Source organism: Rhinatrema bivittatum, chromosome 2 (assembly GCF_901001135.1).
Source record: "Rhinatrema bivittatum chromosome 2, aRhiBiv1.1, whole genome shotgun sequence".
Classification (NCBI taxonomy): Eukaryota; Metazoa; Chordata; class Amphibia; order Gymnophiona; family Rhinatrematidae; genus Rhinatrema; species Rhinatrema bivittatum.
The window spans coordinates 649131437-649153788 of NC_042616.1; the positions used below are offsets into that span (position 1 = coordinate 649131437).

The 22352-nt window shown below is 46.1% G+C and overlaps 1 protein-coding gene across 7 annotated transcripts in view; it reads right to left on the reverse strand.

Annotated features, from left to right (window-relative positions):
- Positions 1-20849, reverse strand: part of ASPH (aspartate beta-hydroxylase) — a 508516-nt gene extending 487667 nt beyond the window's left edge. For all 7 annotated transcript variants that reach the window (XM_029591373.1, XM_029591374.1, XM_029591372.1 and 4 more), the window contains exon 1: positions 20688-20849. In XM_029591373.1, coding sequence (XP_029447233.1) covers positions 20688-20736 — 49 coding nt within the window. In that variant the 5' untranslated portion in view covers positions 20737-20849. The remainder of the gene's footprint in view (positions 1-20687) is intronic.
- Positions 20850-22352: the final 1503 nt, after the last annotated feature.

Sequence of the window (22352 nt, forward strand, 5' to 3'; positions counted from 1 at the left end):
TGGTGCCTCCCCTCCTTGGCCAGTGCAAGGCATTGGGTACCCGAAGCAAACCTTATAGCCTTGCGCACACGCACACACAAGTACAGTTATGAATTCTGCATTTAGAACAGATTTTACATGAAAAAAAAAAACAAAGTACAGGCTTCGGAGGTAAAAATATCACTTATATTCAGGCCTATCCTGTAAAGTGCGGCCGTGTTTACCCTGCTCCTAAGCCGCTTCTAACTCACGTTTCGGCCGCGTTAGCCCTTCCTGCGATCCCGAATCCCCTTTAACCTACTCCTACCGCGTCCTAAATTCCCCGGGTAACCCCTTCCGCCCGCGGCATGCATATTGCATGCAAACGAGCGAATTAGCGCGATATTGCATGCAAACGAGCCAATTAGCTATTCCCCTAGCATCCCGTAACCCGCGCCCCGACTAACGCTACCTTTCCCTGCCGTTTTGTCGCGCGTTTAACCTGCAAATTTACCGCCTACCCTGACCCAGGCGGTAGAGGCATGGGTAAGGGTAGGTGGCAAGCTTTCCCCCAGCCCCCGCTCACCTGCCCCGGCCGCGATCATGGGTGCCGGTCTCCGTGGCAGCCCCAGTCCTCTCCCCTCCTCCAGAAGCCAAAAAAAAAAAAAAAAAGCGAAAAAAACGTTGCAGCCCCCCTCCGATGTCCGGACTGGGGCTGCCACGGAGACTGCAACGGCAAAGCGAGTTTTCAGTGTCCCCCCTCCTCTCGGAGCAGGGCGCGAAAAGCCGCCTTGCTCCTGGAGGAGGGGGGACACGGACAGCGGCGAAGCAACGCAGAAGCAACGGCGAAACGACTTTTCAGTGTCCCCCCCCCCTCTCGGAGCAGGGCGCGAAAAGCAGCCTTGCTCCGGGAGGGGGGGGGACACTGACGGCGGCGAAGCAACGCAGAAGCAACGGCGAAACGACTTTTCAGTGTCCCCCCCCCCTCTCGGAGCAGGGCGCGAAAAGCAGCCTTGCTCCGGGAGGGGGGGGGACACTGACAGCGGCGAAGCTTTCCCCCAGCCCGGACACCGGCAAAACTTGCTGTTTTGCAGCCATGAGCCACGAGCAGGAACGCGAAGATCTGGATCCGATAGCTCCTCCCGACAAGATGGCCGCCTGCACGGGGAAAGAGTACAATTGGCCGCTGAAGACGTGACATCACGACATCACGTCTTCAGCGGCCAATTGTACTCTTTCCCCGTGCAGGTGGCCATCTTGTCGGGAGGAGCTATCAGAGCCAGATCTTCGCGTTCCTGCTCGTGGCTCATGGCTGCAAAACAGCAAGTTTTGCCGGTGTCCGGGCTGGGGGAAAGCTTCGCCGCTGTCAGTGTCCCCCCCCCTCCCGGAGCAAGGCTGCTTTTCGCGCCCTGCTCCGAGAGGGGGGGGGGGACACTGAAAAGTCGTTTCGCCGTTGCTTCTGCGTTGCTTCGCCGCCGTCAGTGTCCCCCCCCCCTCCCGGAGCAAGGCTGCTTTTCGCTCCCTGCTCCGAGAGGAGGGGGGGGGGGGGACACTGACAGCGGCGAAGCAACTTATTTTTGCACCCAATCGGACCAGACTTCCTGGTATCTGTCATTTCAAATGACATTTGAAATGACAGATACCAGCGTGGCGTGAAGCCTTAGGCCCGCGCACCCAGGATCCTGTATAGGCGCTCTATCCAGTATCCTGGGTTGCGCGGGACTAAGGCTTTTCGGACGCGGCTTACATTTACATATAATTAGGCTTCAGGATCGAGCGGTAGGTGAGCTGCACTGTGCGGGCGGTAACCGCGGGTGCCGTAGGCACTAACGCAGCTCTTCCTACCGCTCGGTACTGGATCACCCTGATTATATTTACACGCACTACTGTGGTGCCAACCAGAAAGCCCTGCAACAAAAAGAGACACTTGCAACCCATATGGTATTAGGCCTATTGCAACATGTGATGGGTGTGTGCCTGACCCTCAGAAAGCCGTGAGTAAACTGAATTACAACTACAGTATAATAAACTTCCCAAACAAAACACCAACTGCCAGCACTCAAAAAGTATCCACCCTACCTATCAAAATGCCACATTGCAATTATTATATTAGGCCCTAAAAAACCAATGCATCTCCGATTGGGAGAATACCTCACCTCACTCACACATGCAGAGCACAAACACACCCTTACCGAATACAGCAACCAGAAAGTAAAAACAGAAGTATACATGCAAAAACTGAACTAGAAATCGAAACAAGCCAGACTCTCTATGCAGTGCAACAATGGAAAAACAGAACCATACCATTCCTTAAACAAACAGTAAAATCAAGAAATATAATAAATATAAAAAAATACACATTCATAATAGTAAAAACATAATGAAAAGAATATTTCAAAAACAGCTGCCAAACAGAAGATCCAATAAATTAAAAACTCATGTACAATTTTGTTTTTAAATGTCCCAAACACCTATAAAATCTTTCAAACCAGCAGACTCATTAGACACTACCCAAAAAATTAAAACTAAAAATGATTAAAAAAAAAAAAAAATTCATGCTCTCTATACCTGAGAACTTTTGATTTTATACCTGAAACTGATTTATACCTGAAAACTGTTGTGGATTAGTGAGAGTGGAATGCACAAACTTTCTCCCTTCTCTCTCTCTTAAGATATATATGCACACACACACACACGTGCTCCCTCACACATTCTCGCACACACAAATGCATGCTCCCCCTCTCACACACACACATATGCATGGTCCCTCTCACACACATGCTCGCACACATAAATGCATGCTCCCTTTCACCCATATATGCCCCCTCTCACACACATACATGTGCATGCTCTCTCACACACATACAAACACACATACACACAATGCTCCCTCTTTTACACACGTTCGCACCCCACCATAAATGCTTCCTCTTTTACACACTTGCTCACACCTCCCGGCAACTCCAGCTGGTTGGGTTCCACAGGAAGCCCTAAGCCCTCTTCTTTTACGTTGGCTGCATGGTGGGTTGGGAACTACCTGGCAGCCGTGGCATCTTCCTCATCCTGGTTATCAGCAGGTTACGGTCTGCTAGGCGGCTCTATAGCCTCCTCCAATTCTTGGCCGCAAGTGGATTGGGTGCTGCCGGGCAGCCCCGCAGTTTCCTTGGATCTCCAACACAGGATCTTCCACAGTGAAGGAGCTAAAGGAAAGCAACCAGCACAGCAGAGAGATGGCAAGGTTTCAGCACCCTAGGGGTTGGCCTGCCCCTTAATCCAGCCCTAGGTGAAGTGCAGGTCTTTCACAGATTCTGGGAAATCTGGGAGGGCAATGGTCAGGGCCTCTTTAACCACTTATGGGGCCCTGGTCAAACATTTTGGATGGAACCCTTTTTATTTTCCCTGATTGATCCTGCCCCCATGTAATGAACAGAAACTACACTATTATAAAATGTATTTTAAAGCAATACTTTATATGCCTGAATTACTTCCAATTGTTTCAAATTACAGTTTTACTTAATACAAAGACTGTTCTCAAATTCTGCCATTACCTTCTAAACAGAACATGGAACAGTCAGATATCAAATGATTTTAACTATTATTTATTATACTTATTTAAAGCCGACAGCTGGAACACTGTATCTTGACATAAATTTATTTAATTATTTAAATCTTTCCCTGATCTTATCTCACCCGACCTAAAACAATAAAACCTCAAAAGACTCAAATAATAAAAGAAAAAAGGAGAAAAAGAAAAGAACATTAAAATTACATAATGACACAATGCCCATTGCCCACTCATTACAACCAATTAATACAATATCAAAACTCAATAATTTTTTTAAAGTAAATGTCCAATTGTTAAAAAATTCTGAAATAGCCAATCTCAGATGTATCCAATGGCAGAAAAAGAGTCACAACACTACCATCATCGTAAATATTCTCATTAACAAAGAATGTCACCCAAAAGTTCCATTAAAGGCGTTACTTCTTGGGCATAGGGGGGATCCCGGCGAGTTTTCGGAACCCTTAACCACCGAAGATCCAGCGTTTGCCTGAAGAAAGAACGGTGTTAAGCGGAGTGCCACAAGGATCAGTGTTGGGACCGGTCATGTTCAATATCTTTGTGAGCAACATTGCGGAAAGGATAGAAGGTAAAGTTTGTCTTTTTGCAGATGATACTAAGATCTGCAACAAAGTGAACACGCCAGGAGTAGAGAGAATGAGACGTGATTTAAGGAAGCTTGAACGGAGGTCGAAGATATGACAGCTGGGATTCAATGCCAAGAAGTGCAAAATCATGCATTTGGGGTGTGGTAACTCGAAAGAGCTGTATCTTGGGGGTGAAGGGCTGTTGTGCATGGAGCAAGAGAGGGACCTTGGGGTGATAGTGTCTAGTGATCTGAAGACGGTAAAGCAATGTGACAAGTTGATAGCTAAAGCCAGAAGCATGCTGGGCTGCATAGAGGGAGGAATATCCATTAAGAAAATGGAAGTGATAGTCCCCGTGTACAGGTCCTTGTTTATTGTGTTCAATTCTGGAGACTGTATTTCAAAAGGGACAGAGACAGGATAGAGGCAGTCCAGAGAAGGGCGACAAATGGTGGGGGATCTCCTTCAAATGACTTATGAGGACAGGTTGAAGGACCTAAATATGTATATCCTGGAATAGAGGAGGTGCAGTGGAGATATGATACAGAATTTCATACCTGAAAGGTTTTAATGATACACATTCGACAAAACCTTTTCCGTTGGAAAGAAATCAGTAGAACTAGAGATCACGTCATGAAACTCCAGAGAGGATGACTCAGAACCAACATCAGGAAATATTTCTTCATGAAGAGGATGGTGGATGCCTGGAATGCCCTTCCAGAGGTGGTGGTGAAGACAAAAATGGTAAAAGATTTCATAGCGGAATGGGATAAACACTGTGGATCCCAAAAGGCTAGAAGATGAAAATAAGGAAAAGAGTGCATGGGGGTAACTTGCTACCGTTAACCATCAAGCCTTCATACTGTTCATACAACTCATTATTGCTCTATGCTTTAACAGCGGGGGAAAAGAGGAAAAGGAGAATTAATTTCACATAGCAACCAACAAGGACATGAATTTTACAGTCTGGAAAAACAAATAAGAATTGGGGTAACTTTCTGATGTGGCTTACTACCCTTAACCAATAAGCCTTATTCTTGTGTTGTAACTCCAGCATTGCTCTCTGCTTCAACGGCAAGAGATAAAGGGTAATTGGACAGACAGAAACCAGCAAGGGCCCTGACTTTAAAGGTTTGGGAAAATAAGTATGGAGGGTAACTTGCAAGGCAGATGCCATTCCCTGATGATACCTTTATGGAAGAGACCTGTATGGCACAGCTGGTGCTATCATAAGCTTGCTAGGCAGACTTAATGGATCATTTGTTCCTTTTCTGCAGTCATTTCCTTGTTTCTCTGTTTCTATGAACTCACTTGTGTTGAGTTTCCAAATAGGGCTTTGATGCAAATTGATCCAACAGCGTAAAATCGCTGTCAACCAATCAAAACAATGATGTATTTTGAAGTCAAAGTTGCAGTTAGAATGGCTCGAATTGGCTCGGCTCAGAGCAATGGCAACTGTTTCTTTTAACTCAAATTCACTGTTCTTGTTAAGATACAAACTAACAAACAGAATTGCAGTAGCTCTCTAGTCTCTAACAGCTCCAATGGGACATCTGTATGTTCCTGTTGAATGACTTGTACTTAAACCCTCTGTAACATTTGAACAAATCCTAACTCCAATGGGATATCAGCCAGTCAGCACTGTGACATCGTTTTGTTCACGCTGAGTAACTTACTCTTAAACCCGTTGAAATGTTTGAACAAACCCTTGGCAGAATGTCTGCCTGCATCAGAGGAATAATCTCAGCATTGCAAAACGTTATCAATGTCCAGCTTGAAATAGTTGCCATTGCTCTGAGTTGAACTGATTCGAGCAATTCTAACCACAGCTTTGACTTCGAGAACATCAATGTTTTGATTTGTTGACAGCGATTTTATACTGTTGCATCAATTTGCATCAAAGCCCTATTTGGAAGCTCAACACAAGTGAGTAACTCCATGAATGGAACTTTTGGGTGACATTCTTTGTTATTAGAATATTCACGATGATGGTAGTGTTCTGACTCTTTTCTGCCGAGATTGGCTATTTTAGAATTTTTTTTTAACAATGGGACATTTACATTAAAAAATTATTTTTTATATTGGATTAATTGGTTGCAATGAGTGGACAATGGGCATTGTGTCATCATGTAATTTTAATGTTCTTTTCTTTTTTTCCTTTTAGGCTCTTTTGAGGTTTTATTGTTTTGGGTAGGGTGAGATAAGATTAGGGAAAGATTTAAATAAATTAATGTCAAGATACAGTGTTCCAGCTGTCAGCTTTAAATAAGTTTAGATAAACTATAGTTAAAAATAATTTGATATCTGACTGTTCCAAATTACAGTTTTATCATTTGTCCATAAAAAAATATTCAGATCATCAGTCTACTCTATGGTATCCAACAAATATATGTTCTCATTTGTATAAAACTGTTAGAGTTTAGTGAAAAGGATGTTAAAGTTCAAGAAGTGTCCTTTTCAGAGTTGATATCATCCGGCAATTACCATCCTCCCCCACCCCCTCCCTGTCACACTGCATCCAGTCAACATTTACTCACCTACCGAGGCACAATCATCTTTGTAGCCAGGAAAAATATATTGTGAAGTGTTTTATACCCCTTTACATAGGAATGGTCTGGGATGTATACAGGATGGGACAGAGCCCCAATATAAATCCTGCACCTCCAGTTCTGTAAACATACCCTCCATTCACAGAAGCTCTCACAACAGTGGGTGCAAAGCAGAATTACTTCCCTTACTGCTCACCGTGGAAAACAATATTCAAATTCTGGTATCACCTCAGCAACACAAACTCTCCATTATCAGGTATTTTGTGAAGCAATACAATACCCTGCAAAAATAAAAGACACTCAGAACATATATAGCAAACCTGCCACACCAAATCACCACTAACTGTCAGGACTCAAACAACCACCTCTCACCAACTTGTGAAAAATATTGGTAGAACCCCACTACACCTCCCACAGGAAAACAGAACAAACTGGACTGCTACAGATCCCTATGCAGAAACTGCACACTAGCAGAATACCTCAGGTTGGTCACACACGCAGAAGACAGACTCTCACCAAATACACAATAAATGACCGTAAATTAGAAAATGTGTAGACTCAATCCCAATTTCCCAACCAATTCCAGATACTGCTCTTCCATTCAATTTCTAAGTCCCTATTTGCCCCCCCCCCAATCTCATAACCGCCCTCCCCATGCCTGCTCCACTTCCTTATCAAGTCCCCATTCAATCCTCCCCACCACCCACCTAATTCCAGAGTCCCCAATCTTTTCTCACCCCTCTCCCTCTGCCCACAAATCCCTGAGATCTCCCAAAATGTTGGCAAACTTGCTGTCTCCCTGAGGGTTAAAGGTGTGTGCGGGGGCTAAGGGATACACTCCCTCCTTTCCCTTTACATTATCTCACCTTTTTCTCCCTTCCCTCTCACTCACCCACCCCAATCTTCTTCTCACTTATTTTGAAACAAACCTCCCTGGCGGTGTATGTCCCCCCCCCCAACCTAGCCCACCCCTCCCAGACACATCCTTACTTGAAAAATGTCCATTGGTGGCTCAGTGGGGGCCCAGAACACACCCTAGGCTCTGGGCCTGGATAGCAGCCATTTTTCTATGCTCCGGGCCCCTACTGATGAATTTTTCAAGTAAGGAGGGGGTCTGGGAGGGCCACTACCCCACCAGAGAGGTTCATTTGTGTTACCCCCGGACCTCAGACAAGAACCTTGCCCAGTTGCTTTAAAAAAAAAACCAAAAAAAAAAACCACTTAAAACATGGCTATTCAGCCAAGCCTTGCCGAACACCTAATCTTCCCTCACTTGCAACCTCTCTTTCTCAATTAAACTTTCCAATCGGACACCATTGTCCAGTTCATTATCTCCGTTGTTTTATCCAGTTTTCATCTCATCTGTTTTGAGATGATTTGCTTTGAGCTATCATGTAAGGATGTGTTATGTTAGGTCCCGTTCTACAGTTAATTGCTACCTCTGTTCTTTGTATCGCCCTGAGCGAACGTTTTAGTTGCATTGTAAACTGTTGTGATATGTATATTTTACAGGAACATCGGTATAGAAAAGCTAAAAATAAATAAATAAGATCCCATGCTACTGATCCAATTAATAGCAGTGGCTATTCCCTAAGTAAACTTGATTAATAGCCGTTAATGGACTTCTCCTCCAAGAACTTATCCAAACCTTTTAGAACTTATGTTCACGTACTGTAGATATTTCCCCCTCACAATCTAAATTTATACCTGAGGCAATTGAGGGTGAAGTTACTTGCCCAAGGTCACGAGGAGCGGTAATGGGAATTGAATCCTGGCTTCTCTGGTCCGTAGCCCATTGCTCTAAACACTAGGCTAGTCCTCCATAACACAAAAAGCCTGATGCATAAGAAGCACAAAATCCGTGGAGAATATCCCTGGAGGTGTAATAGGGGCACCCCAAGGATCCTGAGGGGTCATATCCAGGACAGGACAGGTGCTTAGTCTCCCTGCCGAAGAGCCATGATGGGGAGGGGGTGGGGCTGAGGGGAGGAGTCCCCATGACTTCCGGAGGCTCTCTGCCTGAGATACTGCTAGCACCAGAGCTGCAACCAAATTTTGTGCTACTAAGTCCCCCTGCTTCTGCCTAGGGGAGGTGCATACAGCAGCAGCCTCCTGAGCAGGCTGCAGAGTTTCCTGGTCACAGACAGGGCAGATGGGCCCACCACTGTTGGGAGCCACCTCATTCTGCAGGCTGCAAACCTGTGGCCGCTATTCATCATTGCTAGGGTTTTTTTGGACTCGGGGCATTTGCTGGTACAGTAGTCAGGAAGGAAGGGTCTACCCAAAGAAAGATAAATCCCTTCCCAGTGCGACCGCGATCACCTCTCCCCTGCATTTATTCACCACTTCTGGGAGGTCAAGGGCCTGGCCACTATGATGCTGCTTTGGAGCTCCTCCCCTTAACATTTTTTTTTAAAATATATATATTTTATAATCCCACACAAGAGAGCAAAAAGAAAAAAGGGGAAGATACAGAAGCCAAGAAAGAAGAGGCAGAGTTTCAGCGCCTACACCCCACTATTCACCCCAGCTCCCTTGCCCTAAGGGACAGAAGGGAAGCCTCCCTACCAGGAGTGATCTGCCAGGCCCCTAAGGGCACTGGGTTCAAAGCACAAGGGAAAGCTCAACTAGTCCCTATTTTTTTTTTTTATTCTGGGAGCGGGTTTCTACTGGAGGAACCAACCCCTAAGGATCATTTCACCAGGAACCAATAGGGTCAACCATGATTAACCAAGACCTTGGAGCTTACTAGAAGCTGTCTTGACTACTCTGCAACTGCTAGAGACAAAGACTACTGGCAACTGCCTAGGACTTCACCTCCTTTATAATTACAGATGATGTCACATGGGAAAAAGGTACGTCTTCTGTCTCTGGCAGCTGTGGAGGGGGATATCCCATGTACAAGGACTGGTCTGGCAGGAAGATAACAAAAAGTTCATTACAACAAAACCCCCATGATGCTGGTAATATTCCTCTTCCATCCCAACATAAAATTTTTCATCATCAACTCAAAAAATAATGCTTTCCAGAAATATACGTCTCACCCCCACTCCCAACAATCTACATCAATAGCCAATAAAATCACACCTCTGTCAATAGGAGAGACACCAAAACTGACTTAGCATAAGCATATTCAATAACCATTTGCCTGAAGGTAACAACTCATCACCTCATTATCAGAATAAAAAAAATGCTACCTCCTGTAAACTGGTCTAAAATGTGCCTTCGTTTCCCACTCTTGGTTCTCCACCTCTCAGTGCAACAGTACTGCTTGTCCTGCAACGGGATGGGAGCTCCAGGACAGGAACCACATCTCATGAATTACTTGGAAATAGGATGGCAGCATAATGACCATAACAAGACTGACAGATTTCCCAGCTAAGCACACATGCTCTACATTTCTAATCTTGATTAGACAGCCTTTATTCCACACTCCCTGCAAAACAACTTTTATTCCACAGAATAAAATCGCTCTTAACCAGCTGCACACTCTCACAGAGTTGTCATAAATCTCCCAGAGACTCTGTAAATAATCAGACAGGACTTTCTCCATGTCCTCTCCAGCCTGTTTCTATTTATGTTTTTTATAGCTCAAACAGAAGAAGCAGCAGAAAGAAAAGGGGAGATAAATGTTTCCCTGGTTCTTAAGAATATTTCAAAACATTTGTCCCTTCCTATCCAATTTGCACAGGAAGAAATGTAACATTCAATTTAGTAGCCAGAATCCAGGACATGGTGGAGGTTGGAAGGAGTATGGTTTTGTCTGGTGACCCGTGCCTTCTGGTGGAAAAGGAGAAGTGAATGCTGGAGAGATCAGAAGTGCTGTTTCACCTCTTTTCCCAGTTGTTTATTAGCACTCTCATCAATTGCTGTATCATTTTTGAAAGGAATTAGATTATCTTTTATATGAAAAAAAAAATCCATCCTTTGTTTCCCTTTAGTATTTTTTTTTTTTTTTTACTTATTTGCTTTTTTTTCCCCTTCCCTATAGCATTTTTCTACTCTTTCATTCCTCACACCCCAGCATCTTCCTCCTCAATGCAGCCCAACGGCAGGGAGCCGCCCTGGACCACAGTTCCATGAGCCCACGGTTCTGGTTCCTACTTGTGGCCCAGCAGTAGCTCCATCTGGGGCTGTGCCTGAACTGCTAGCAGTAGTTCCTCTCGTGTCTGGGGCGGCGCTAGGCGCTGCACCCTAAAACGTAGTTGCGAAAGCGGCCCCTGTGCGGGCAATTGGGCCACTCAAGGCGTGACGTCACGACGTTTAGCGTCACGGCATGTGACGTCACGTCTTGAGCGTCCCAATTGCACGCACAGGGGCCGCTTTCGCCCGTGCAGGCATCCATCTTCGCCTCCGGGAGGCAGGGGAGCCGCGATCCGTCTCCGGAGGAGAGCTGCGAAAAAGTAAGTCGTTGCTTTACACTGCCAGTCCTCTCTCCCCTCCTCCCAAAGCAAGGCTGCTTTTCGCGCCTTGCTCCGGGAGGAGGGGAGAGAGGACTGGCCATCCCGAGCGGCTGCAAAAAAAAAAGTTAGTCATTGCTTTACACATGGGACTGTGAGGAGGGAGGAGGCCTTAGCTGCTGGGGGGAGCAGGGAATTGAAGTGGTGAAAACGAGAGTCCCCCAAAAGAAAAACAGGCAAAGTGCTGGAAGAAAGTGGAGGGAGGGGAAGAAAAAATACGGGAAAGCTTCAAAGCGTGTCAGGTCAATCCAGTAAAGTAAAGCAGCCTTGCTTCGGGAGGAGGGGAGAGAGGACTGGCAATCCCGACCGTTCACTTCATTGCTACTTTTTTTTTTCTTTTCGCTTTTAGATTTTTAGATTTTTTCCGCTTTCGTTGCTTCGGGAGGAGGGGGGAGAGGACTGGGGCTCCCCCGGAGACCAGCATCCATTGACGCGGCCAGGGCAGGTGAGCGTAGGAGAACCGTCCACTTCCTGGTAACCTGTCATTTCAAATGACATTTGAAATGACAGATACCAGCGTGTCCGTGAAGCGTTAGGCCCACGCACCCAGGTTACTGTGTAGGCGCTGTATAGCGCTCTATACAGTAAAATGGGTTGAGCGGGCCTAACGCTTCATGGACGCTTCTTAGACGCAGCTTGCATTTGCAAGCTATTTACATACAGGATCGAGCGGTAGGTGAGCTAGACTGTGCGTGCGGCAACCGCAGGTGCGCCGGGCACTAACGCAGCTCTTCCTACCACTCGTTACTGGATTGACCTGCTACAGGTTACAGAAACCAGCAGAACTGCTCTCTTTTTCACTCCTCTGGGCCTTCGGGAGGAGCTGTATATTGTCCTTGCACTGGAAAGACAGCTGTGGTTTCCAGCCCGGGGCTGTCAGCATGCATGCATCCATCCGAAAGACTGCGCTGCTTGGGACTGCAATCAAAGCATACTTGTAATGTTCTGAAAAGCATCTCAGCACAGTAATACACCTCCTAGCTTACGTCCTGGCACATGTACATGACATGCCATAGTCTTCCAAAGTGCATGCATTTTTTTCTGGGATTCAGAGCACTCTAGTTATAAATGAAAGAAGTCAGGGGTGGAAAAGTATTTACAAAATGCAGGTGCCAGCCGGAATATTTAGGAGCAAAGGGGGAAATATGATGTTTGGTTTTCTTTACCCACTTTTTTTTTTTCATTTTGCCTGTTTTGCGTGGTGGTTTTCCCCTTCTGGTTTGCTCTATTTGTTTTTTTTGCTTATTTTGCTCTCCCCTTTTGGGGGGCAGGAAGGAGAAGGAGATGGGACTTTACTTTTAGGGATCTCTTTTCTTTTATGGGGCTTTTTTTTTTTTTTTGTGGGCTGCTCTATGCACCCTTCCACCGATCACTTCCTCTTCCTCCCTTTTCTCCATTTTTTTTGCCCACATCCATTCCATGTCCCTTCCAACTAATCTGGTGCTCCACCAACCCCCAGCCATTCCCCCTACTCTTGGTGGCCGCGCAACGGAGTTTCCACCAGGCCATAGGCAAACACTGCCAGGCAGGCACCAGGACCTAAAAACGTTTAGTCGCCGAGGGAACCAGGACATTTTCACCCCTGAAAAACATATTTTCTGATGAAAACGCACTGGCTCTTTTGTGAGTTGCTCTCCCTTTAGCACAAGCTTAGCTGGACACAGCAGAAAACCCACCTCAGGTTTCCCTCCCAGAATCCAGTAGGAAAAACAAAGGGGGAGGGTAATGGCTCCCTACAGGACACTGGTGAGGCCTCAGCCGGTTTAGTTTGCCCAGTTCTGGGGCCCATATCTGCAAAAGGATATGGAAAGGCTAGAGGCGGGCCAGAGCAGGGCTATTAAAATGATACAGGGTCTATACAAACGCCACATCAGAACAAAGAATCCAAATGTGTCTACACACCACAAGAGAGAAGAGTTAGGGAGATGTATTAAAAGTACGACTAATGCATAAGCAGCAAACATTTCTCAAAGAAAAGAATGATTTAGCAAGAAGACACGGTATGAGCCCCAAAAGAAGTAGGTTCTGGAGCAACATCTGAAAAAATATATTTTTATTTACTATTATATACAGAAGGCAGAGCTGTCGGTCACCCTGGAGAATTGTTTTTATTTTATTTGATATTACACCTGCACTTTGCAGCACAAAGCAGATTACAGAAATAACACATAGCACGACTATCGCCTGCATTTAAATTACAGTAGCAGAACAACATAAATCATCACCACACAGAATCTTCCTATTTATTATATCAAGAACAGGTGCATTAGACGAGTTGCAAATACAACATATTTCTAATCACAAGACAAACAAGCCAAAAGCATACAACCACAAAATAAAATGAATAATGAAGCAAAGCAACTGACCCCCTAAAAGCCAGATAATCAAAAGATGCAAGAGTCTTCAATGACAATCTATATTTATTTAAAACAAAACGGAGCTATGTCTTGATTCTTTTCATACATAAAATGAGTTGAGCCTCAATAGAAATGTTTCACAAAACAGACACAAAATAGCAGAATAACTTCTCTTTAGTAGACGTTAGCTCAGGGCTTCCCAAACCTGTCCCGGGTACTCCACAGCCTGTTGGATTTTTAGGATATCCACAATGAATATGCATGGAATAAATTTGCATATACTCATGCATATAATATGCAAATTGATCTCATGCGTATTCATTGTGGATATCCTGAAAACCCGACTGGCTGTGGGGTCCCCAGGACAGGTCTGGGGACTATCAATAGATACTGTGCAATGCAGTGGTTCTCAACCCATTCCTCGGGGGACCGCCTGACCAGTCTGGTTTTCAGGATAATCCAAACAAACATGCATGATATATTTACATATGCTGGAGGCAATGCATGCAAATATCTCTCATTCTTATTTACTAGGGATATCCTGAAAACCAGACAGGCCAGGTGGTCCCTGAGGCCGGTTTGTGAACCACTACCAATAATGCCTCTTGAACTAAATGTAAGCCCTGTCCCAACTTCTACCAGGATACAGGGGCTCAATGGGGAGATGATGGGCAAGCATGGGACGCATGTCTCCTGTGGGTTCTTCCTGCATGGGGGTGGGGGAGGGGAGTCTATCTTTCCAGGCCTTTAGGCAGGTTTATCCTCCTCTGGAGGTCTTCTGAAACTAGACCAGTAAACCACAAAAGAACAAAATACTCAAGCCACGCTCCAGACGCTTGCCAAAAATAAAGTTTTTTACTGGTCACTGATTGCAGGAAACACAACCCACATCCTGTACACTATGATTCGGTGCATTGTTCAGCACACACACACACACACCTGAATAAGTAAGCTCTCTCTCCTTCTGGGTTCTTCCCATAGTACCTGCTTCTTTGGGTGCTGCTCTCTCTCTATGTCTTAAAATCTCTTTCTTTCTCTTTCAATATTCAAAACAGATGAGTCTCTGGCTGGCTCCTTTTTTTTCAGTCAACAAATCCAAGACCTTCTCCTGTTAGGCAATCTTCCCCTGAACTCCCACAAAGGTATAGCTTCCTCTGAAGCAGACCTCTAAGCCGAGCAGCCTTCTCTGGACTCCAACCTGAAACTCCACGGGACTCTCCCTAGACGGGTGAGGAGCAGGAACTCCCCCTGCATCTTCTCAGAGCTCAGGAATGTACTCATCTGAAGAAATCCTTCTAAAAACAGGCCTTCTGGAAACCTAGGAATGCTCCTTGGGGCTCCTCAGCAGAATCTCCCTCGCCCCCCCCCCCCTAACCTTGAGCCCCAGTCACCCTCCTAGACAGGTTACACCGCGCCACTCTGTCGTGAGGCATCCCCTCTCCTCCTCCTGGAGGGAGAGATCTCCCTGGGAAAGAGGATCCCCGAAGAACCAGTACCCACGTGGGCACAAGAGATCTGTTACAATCCTGACATCTCCCACTGGGGGACTGTCAACCTCCTCCCACCCCTCCTCATCCACAGGGTCTACTGAGACCACAGATGCCACATGAGTAAGGGGCAAATCCTAAGGCCTGGATAAGACTGGTAATTACAATATAGACCGTTCTGTAAGGTCAGGTGGGTCTCATACCTGCCTGGCCACGGTAATATGGTGCCAGGTTCCTCCCTGGCACGCCGAGGGTTGGAGGTGGGGGTTGCTGCAGTAGCCCGTATCCGGGCTCGTGCTGCAAGATAAGGCAGGGGAGAGGGAGTTGGAGGTTTATTTTCAAACCTCTTGTTTCTGGGGATCCCATTGGTTCCCCTTCAGCAGGGGCAGCTGGGAAGGGGAGGAGTTGTGGGAGGGTCCTGGGGTCTGGGAGGCATTTGCTGGTTACCTGCTGTGGCGTCTGGTCGCTGATACCCACCCGCCCGTCCCTAAAAAATGTAGTTGTTGTTACTATTCGGGGGTTTGGCGTTGTCGCAGCTTGGGGTGGGGGCGGGTAGCCCGAGCCGATTGGGGGTTATGCAGTGGTTTAAAGTGTCTGACTTGACAGGTGTTAGGTCAGTGGTTACGAACTGAACAACTGGGTGCAGTTGTTGATGGTACGACTCCTTGCTTGGACAGTGGCTGAAGGGGTCGGCCCCTTGCTGGGCGGTGGCGGGGGCCGAAGGGGGAGTGTACATGATGTGACTTCATACAGGCTGGGATAGCCTCGGATTGCCCGTCTTGCTGGCTCGTGGCGGATGGGCGGGGAGGGGTAATTGGTTGTTGCGGTGAACTGGCTCAGGCACCGGGATGTTGTTAATAAAAGCTGCGGCCTGTTGATCCCAATCTGTGTTGTGTATTTATTGGTTGTAAAGGGACGGGCGTGGGCAGAAGCGTCAGTCCTGGCTCCCCATATTATATTGGTCCTGTGTAGTACTCAAAGAGAAACAAGAAGACAAAGAAGAAAAGCCAAAATGTTTAAAACTAGCTCAAGGAGCCAATTAGTTCATTAATTCCTGTGTATTAAGTAGGATACAGTACTACACAGCTTTATGGATATCAAGAGCTCGGTGTGGTATTAACCAACCATGCTGCAAAGAATCAATCATCCAATCGGCAGCTATACATTCCACTTTACAGCACAGTCTCCACACGTGTGCCACTTCTAGTCATTAGAAAGAATTCAAGACTTCAAAACCAAAGGTTAAACTTCAGCTGGAAAGTTATTACAGGGTAAATAAGCAAGCTCTAGAGTGTACAATTTAAAAAAAAAAAAAAAAAAAGTGGCCTTTGTTCGCTTCAAGGCCTAAAATGAGCTTCATCAGCTCTTTCAGGTTTTGCTGTTTTGTGAAGCGCTCAACCACGTAACACAGAATTATTGCCACTTGAATTCATTTCACTGCTTTGCTCAGACTTATTTTTGGGCTCAGCAGCTTCCTTTCGGCTTCCAGCTCAAGCCAAATCGGCCTTTACTGGGGTTCTGGTGCCAAGAGTCTATATGCGCAGCTACCCAGGAGAGTTTCCATCTCCTCCCCCCATTTTTATTCCCTCATCTTCTTCCCTCTATAATTCAGCCATTACAGCACCAGTGCACAGCAGGAAGGAGGAGGGGGCGGGGGGAGCCACAGACTACACCTCCTCTCAGAACCCAGGGCATCTGCCCCTTGAATCTCACCCAGAGGTGTTAATGTTGTGCCTCGATTTTCCTCATACTTATTGGACATCACCCTACATTATTTTCGCCCACAAGAGCCTCAAAACTGCCAAACTAGGTGAGAACAAAGGTCCTTCTAACCCAGCATCCTGTCTCTAACACTGGCAATCGGCCAGTTCCTAGAGGAGTAGTGGGGCAGCAGCCTAGTGCAGTGATTCTCAACCAGTGTGCCAGAAAAGTCACCACTGCCTGACGCTCAGATCCAGGCCTGCACATGGGCTCTGCTCTCAGCGCCTTGCAGCAACAAGACACTCCATCTACGGCTCTGAAATGTGTAGGACCTCCTTTTCTGAAAACGGATGTAATCATGCATGCCTCTACTTCCCAGCTACAGCAGAAGCCCCGCATGTGGTAATTATTCATGGGCAGCCTGCGGGGCATGAATAGCTGGGACCTGTTTTGTGCAGCACACACCATGTGTACAGCACTTCCCCCCATCTGAATCCTTCCAGTCTCGGTCTGATCCCTTGATTGCAAGAGAGGGGGGAGAGCGTGCACCGAGCACTGGATGTGACTCACTTTGAGTGCTGGGAGAGCAGCAGGAATGCAGGAGCTCTGGCAGCCACGTGGCAGCCACAGTAACGATGAGCGCCACCAGCTTCTCCCTTCTACTGCACTTATATATACAGGGAGCTGGGTCCATGTGTGTCATTGGCCCCCTCTCCCTTCATTTCTAAATCTGGAAGAGAGGTTGGTGGGGATTTCAATGCTTTCTTGGCTCTTCTGCTGGCCATACGAGTCCTCTCCATGTCCACCAACTCCGTGGAGGTTGATGTGCCAGATATTCTTGTTAATGTAGGTTTGCCTTGGGCGTGAAAAGTTTGGAAACACTGGCCTGGTTAGATAAGCGGGCCGAGAACCAGGGAAGCCAAAGCAAATGAGGCCCTTAGACTATAAGCCTTCTGGCGACAGGGAAATACCTACTGTAGATGAATGAAATCCACTTTGAAATGGCTAACCAGTCAAGAAAAGATGAAATAAATTAAAAAAAAAAAAAGTAAATTCCTAAGAACAGGGCACTGAGAGCTGTCCATCTGCAGTCACTTTCTACCAGTTTCTGGAACATTAAATTTGTATTCATAATTGTACAATAAATGTATGCAATATGCTTTCAAAAATCGTAAATGCGGTGGCCTTTGACTACAAGCCTTATTTTACTTCACTTGTAAAATCAACTGTTTTTTATTCCAAAGATGACAAAAAAAAAAAGGGAAAGATGTGACCACAAGCACACTGTAGTACACAAGAAGCCTATCTCAAATTCTCTCTGATAATATCTTAAACAAATCCAATTGTCTCCTTGTCCACTGAGAAACATTTCAGAGTGAAGTGAGGCCATTTCTTTCACTTCCTGGCAAAGGTTTTATTATGATTGAAAGTTGGGATAATGAGACTTTAAAACAATATATATAAAATGAGGCAGGTCATCACCTACCCTTTCGTCATTCTGTCATTTTATACACATTCTTTTTTTTTTTTTTTTTAACACATTAAAACAGATAGAACCAACTACCACTCTCCTCCAAACCAAGGTTATCAGAAGCCCTGGAGTTTCACGTGCCCAACTCAAACTGCAGACTTGATTCACTGAAAATACTACACCACTCAATCGGGTCTGTCATTCTGATCTTTATTCAGCAAAGTCCCAGAACAGTCTATGCATAACCACACACAAGATTACAAGTGGGTCTACTGGTGTGTTTTATTTAAAAAGGGCAGGAGATCCATTCTTTTCCTTCCTCAAGACATTCCCACAGCTAACTTTTAGATCATTTTACTTTTCCTGGCAGGATCTGCAGTTGCCAAGCTCTCTCTCTCTATATATATATATATATATATATTAGCCTACATTAGATGTAATATCCCTTGAAAACTCTCAGGCTGATGCAATATTGTAACACGGAAAATGGGAACTCATGATTGAGCGCCCGCTCTCCTATAACGCATGCTGATCGACTTCTATGGGGCGTCCGATGTAATATGCAAATGGGCTGTGCGGTAAAAAGAAGGCGCTAGGGGAAATTGTGCGCCCCTAGCGCATCCTCGGCAGCTGGTTAGGAAAATGAATGCTGGTTACAAAAACGGTATGCACAGCCACAGATTAGGAAAATGGAAGATCGTTAATTGAGCATCCCTTTTCCTAAGCTGACCCTGCACACTTTTTTTTTTTTTTACCTAACTCCTTTTTTTCCAGTTCCTCCAACTTAATAATCGTCACAATATTAAGTCGAAGGAACTACAGAAAAGCAGTATTTTCTGCTTTTCTGTCAACTTTAGGAGATCCTCAAAACTTAACGCTTGCTCCAGGGCAGGTGTTTTTCTGAGGGTAAAAATGTGCATGTCGGGTGTATATTTTTTTTTGGCATATGGAGTTAATAGCTAATAGCCTCATCAACATGAATTTACATAGGATGAGCACTATTAGCTTCGCAGGGGGGTTGGACGCACATTTTGAACATGCAAATTCCCTTATTGCATAAGGGGTGTGGACACGCGACCAACCACGTGTTACCAGTTGGCTCGGCTGAGCACACTGTATTGCATCGGCCCATCTGAGTCCTTGCTGTCTAAAAACATAAGATGTGACAAACCATCAGTCCACCTCCAACTGTGGTCAATCCAACTCAGTTTGAAATACCCCTCACTTCCTAATAGGGAGATCTATTCCCTGTTGCTCACTCCCAGGCATAGGTGGTGATGATCCTCATGCCTATCTGGCTAATAACAGGCAATGAACCTGCCTTCCAGAAAACTTGTCCAAACCTTTTATGAACTCAGCTATACCTCTAGTCTTGAACCCATTCTTTGGCAACATATTCCTTAGCTTAACTGTGCACTGACTGAAAAAAAAAAAAAAAAACCACACTGCTAAATTTGTTTTAAATCTACTACTGCCAGATAGTTTCTTGGAATGTCTCCTAGTATTGTTTGAAAGGGTGCATAATAGGAATTCACATGCCACAATACAAGCAAAAAGGTTGGGAAAAAATGAAAAATGCACCATGCTTAACATGAAAAAGTTATCTTTAGAAAATACTCTCCTCCTAATTGTAAAAAAAAAGCATAGCAGTGAAATTAGTTGGACTGCATTACTTAGCCAGAGGGGTAAACACCAAAGTACCTCAGATTTAACCACAGTTGAGTATGTGGCAATGCTGAGTTGAATCATAATCCAATGCTACTCTAACAAACTTCAACAGTCAAGTTTGAAAGATCAACGTGCGCCTTTTGATTATTTTTCGTTTCTAATTTTACACTATAAAACAGAAGTCAGTGGACAAACTTTCCGTGCAAGATGACATCTCCTCAAATTATATCTTAGTGAAAAATGGTAGACGCAACTGTAATTTTGTTGGAGGAACTGATTTAAAACATCTGTCCTCGCTCACTGCATCCCAGACTTGACACGTGCACAAAATGGTCCAAATGTCCAACTACTGCAGCACAGACGAGCTTATTCAAGATCTTTACACAACTTCTTTTCGCTGCATATTAATGCATAGCGTGCACGCACAAATAGCTTTTACAAACTAATCTGAAAACATGCCAGAAATTAAACAGCTGTACAGACACCCCAAAGTTAAATCATTACTTATCTACCTCCTTATTGCAAACTGTCTAAATAAGTAGCATGTCAAGAATCATATAGTTTCCTACATCTATTCTGAATGCAACGCTGAATTTACACCAGATCTAACCACCTTTCGGTGTCCTTTTGGGATTCCATTAACCAGCGCAAATTTCTATTTATTTCTCCTCCAAACTGCTCTTTGCAGCATGCATACCTCATCTGGGAACTGCAGCAGACAGCCAGCCCCGTGCTTTTCCCTGATCTCACGCTCAGAACTGAACATGCATACAGGACAGACTGACGGACGGACTGGGAGAGGGCGGGAACGATAAATCCTACAGCGTCTCTGCTGTCCTAATCCATCAATCCCTGCCGCTCTCCCAGCTAAAGCGACGCACACTGACCCTTTCGCAGCCCCGTGCTGTTGCCCTTGTTGAATTTCCTGGGAGCCATAGTCGGCCGGGATGGTTTGCGTACAGATGTGCCCGTGGATGACGAGGCGGAGTGCAGGCACCACTATCCCCTCCCTGCGTCCTGGCACGGCTCGGGACTGCGCCCGATGATCCCTCTCCACGCCCACCCCAGTCCAGGCACGGCCTTGCCCCGCCCACCGCCCAACATCACCAAGCCCCCGGGTCAGACGGACAGCCATTCGAACCAATCGTGTTCCGCTTCAGAGCAGGCTAAGGAGGAGGCGCGAAAGGATGGGTGGGATTGAGGCTGAAAGGGGACTGTCGTTGGAAAAAAAAAAATCGCCGGGGCTGTAGGGAAGAGATGGGGAAGAGGGAGGATGGCTGAGATTTCTGCCCTGGTGCACGTGGCAACATGGAATCCCGGCGCTCTCGCGAGATGCTGACGTCCTCGGCTTCCCAGTGTATCCCATTCCCGTCGCGGCGGGAAGGAGACGGGGAGGGACAGGGCAGTGTTGTAGGGAAGGTTGCAGATTTTAGGACGAAGATTTGGAGAGAATGTTTTATATGGAAACGTGGGTAGTTTTTTGCGGGACCCGGTAGAAAAAGGGAGCTTGCAAGAGGCAGTGTCCATTGCTGCACAATGTGGGCAGTGTAAAGGCTGCGTTGGCCTCCCCCCCTCCCTCCCTCCCCCGACTCCCACTTCCAACATACGGCGCAGTTGCAATGACTTCATTCAAAAAGCAGATTTTATTGGTTGGATAAAATTGGCCGCAGCCCATAAGCATTGAATAAACGGCAATTAGCAAGCATAACTATAACATCATTGTAACTATACACAACTGCATAACTGATCATAACAAAGTTAGTGACTAGCAATGGCCCCCCCACGCTTCTAAAAGTTGAAGGTAAGAAAACCAGCTGAGGCGGGTGCACACCCCTTGGCCGTAGAAGCCGCAGAGTTGTCCTTTGACCCCTGGCCGTTGAAGCCATAGCGTCCGTCGACCTGACCATGGAAGTCGGGAACGTTTGTTCTAATTGCCTCGCATCAGCATCTCTTGCTTCTTCCCTCTCAGCTGTTGAAGCGTCGAGGGACTGCGCCGGCTCTGCTAGGCCACTTGCCCAGTCCGAACCGCCTGTTGGACTCTCCTAAATGCGGGAAGGGTTGTTGCTTGTGCCAGTCACCATGCCGCCATACAACGCCAAGGGCTGCGACAGGGCCAGATCTGGCCCTCTATACTGGTTCTATCTGTCCTGAGAAAACGGGAGGGTGGGAGGGAATGAAGCAGCTCTGCACAGGAAGAAAAGGAGGGGCTGCCCGTGCTGGCTCTCCCTTTTCTACTCCCTTCCCTCCCGCTTAGCCCTGCCTACCTTGCCTTACCCGCCCCATTGTGCCCTGCTCCCTAACGGAGTCGCAGGGTTCCCAATGTGGGCAGTGTAAAGGCTGCGTTGGCCTCCCCCCCTCCCCCGCCTCCCACTTCCAACATACGGCGCAATTGCAATGACTTCATTCGAAAAGCAGGTTTTATTGGTTGGATAAAATTGGCCGTAGCCCATAAGCATTGAATAAACGGCAATTAGCAAGCATAACTATAACATCATTGTAACTATACACAACTGCATAACTGATCATAACAAAGTTAGTGACTAGCGATGGCC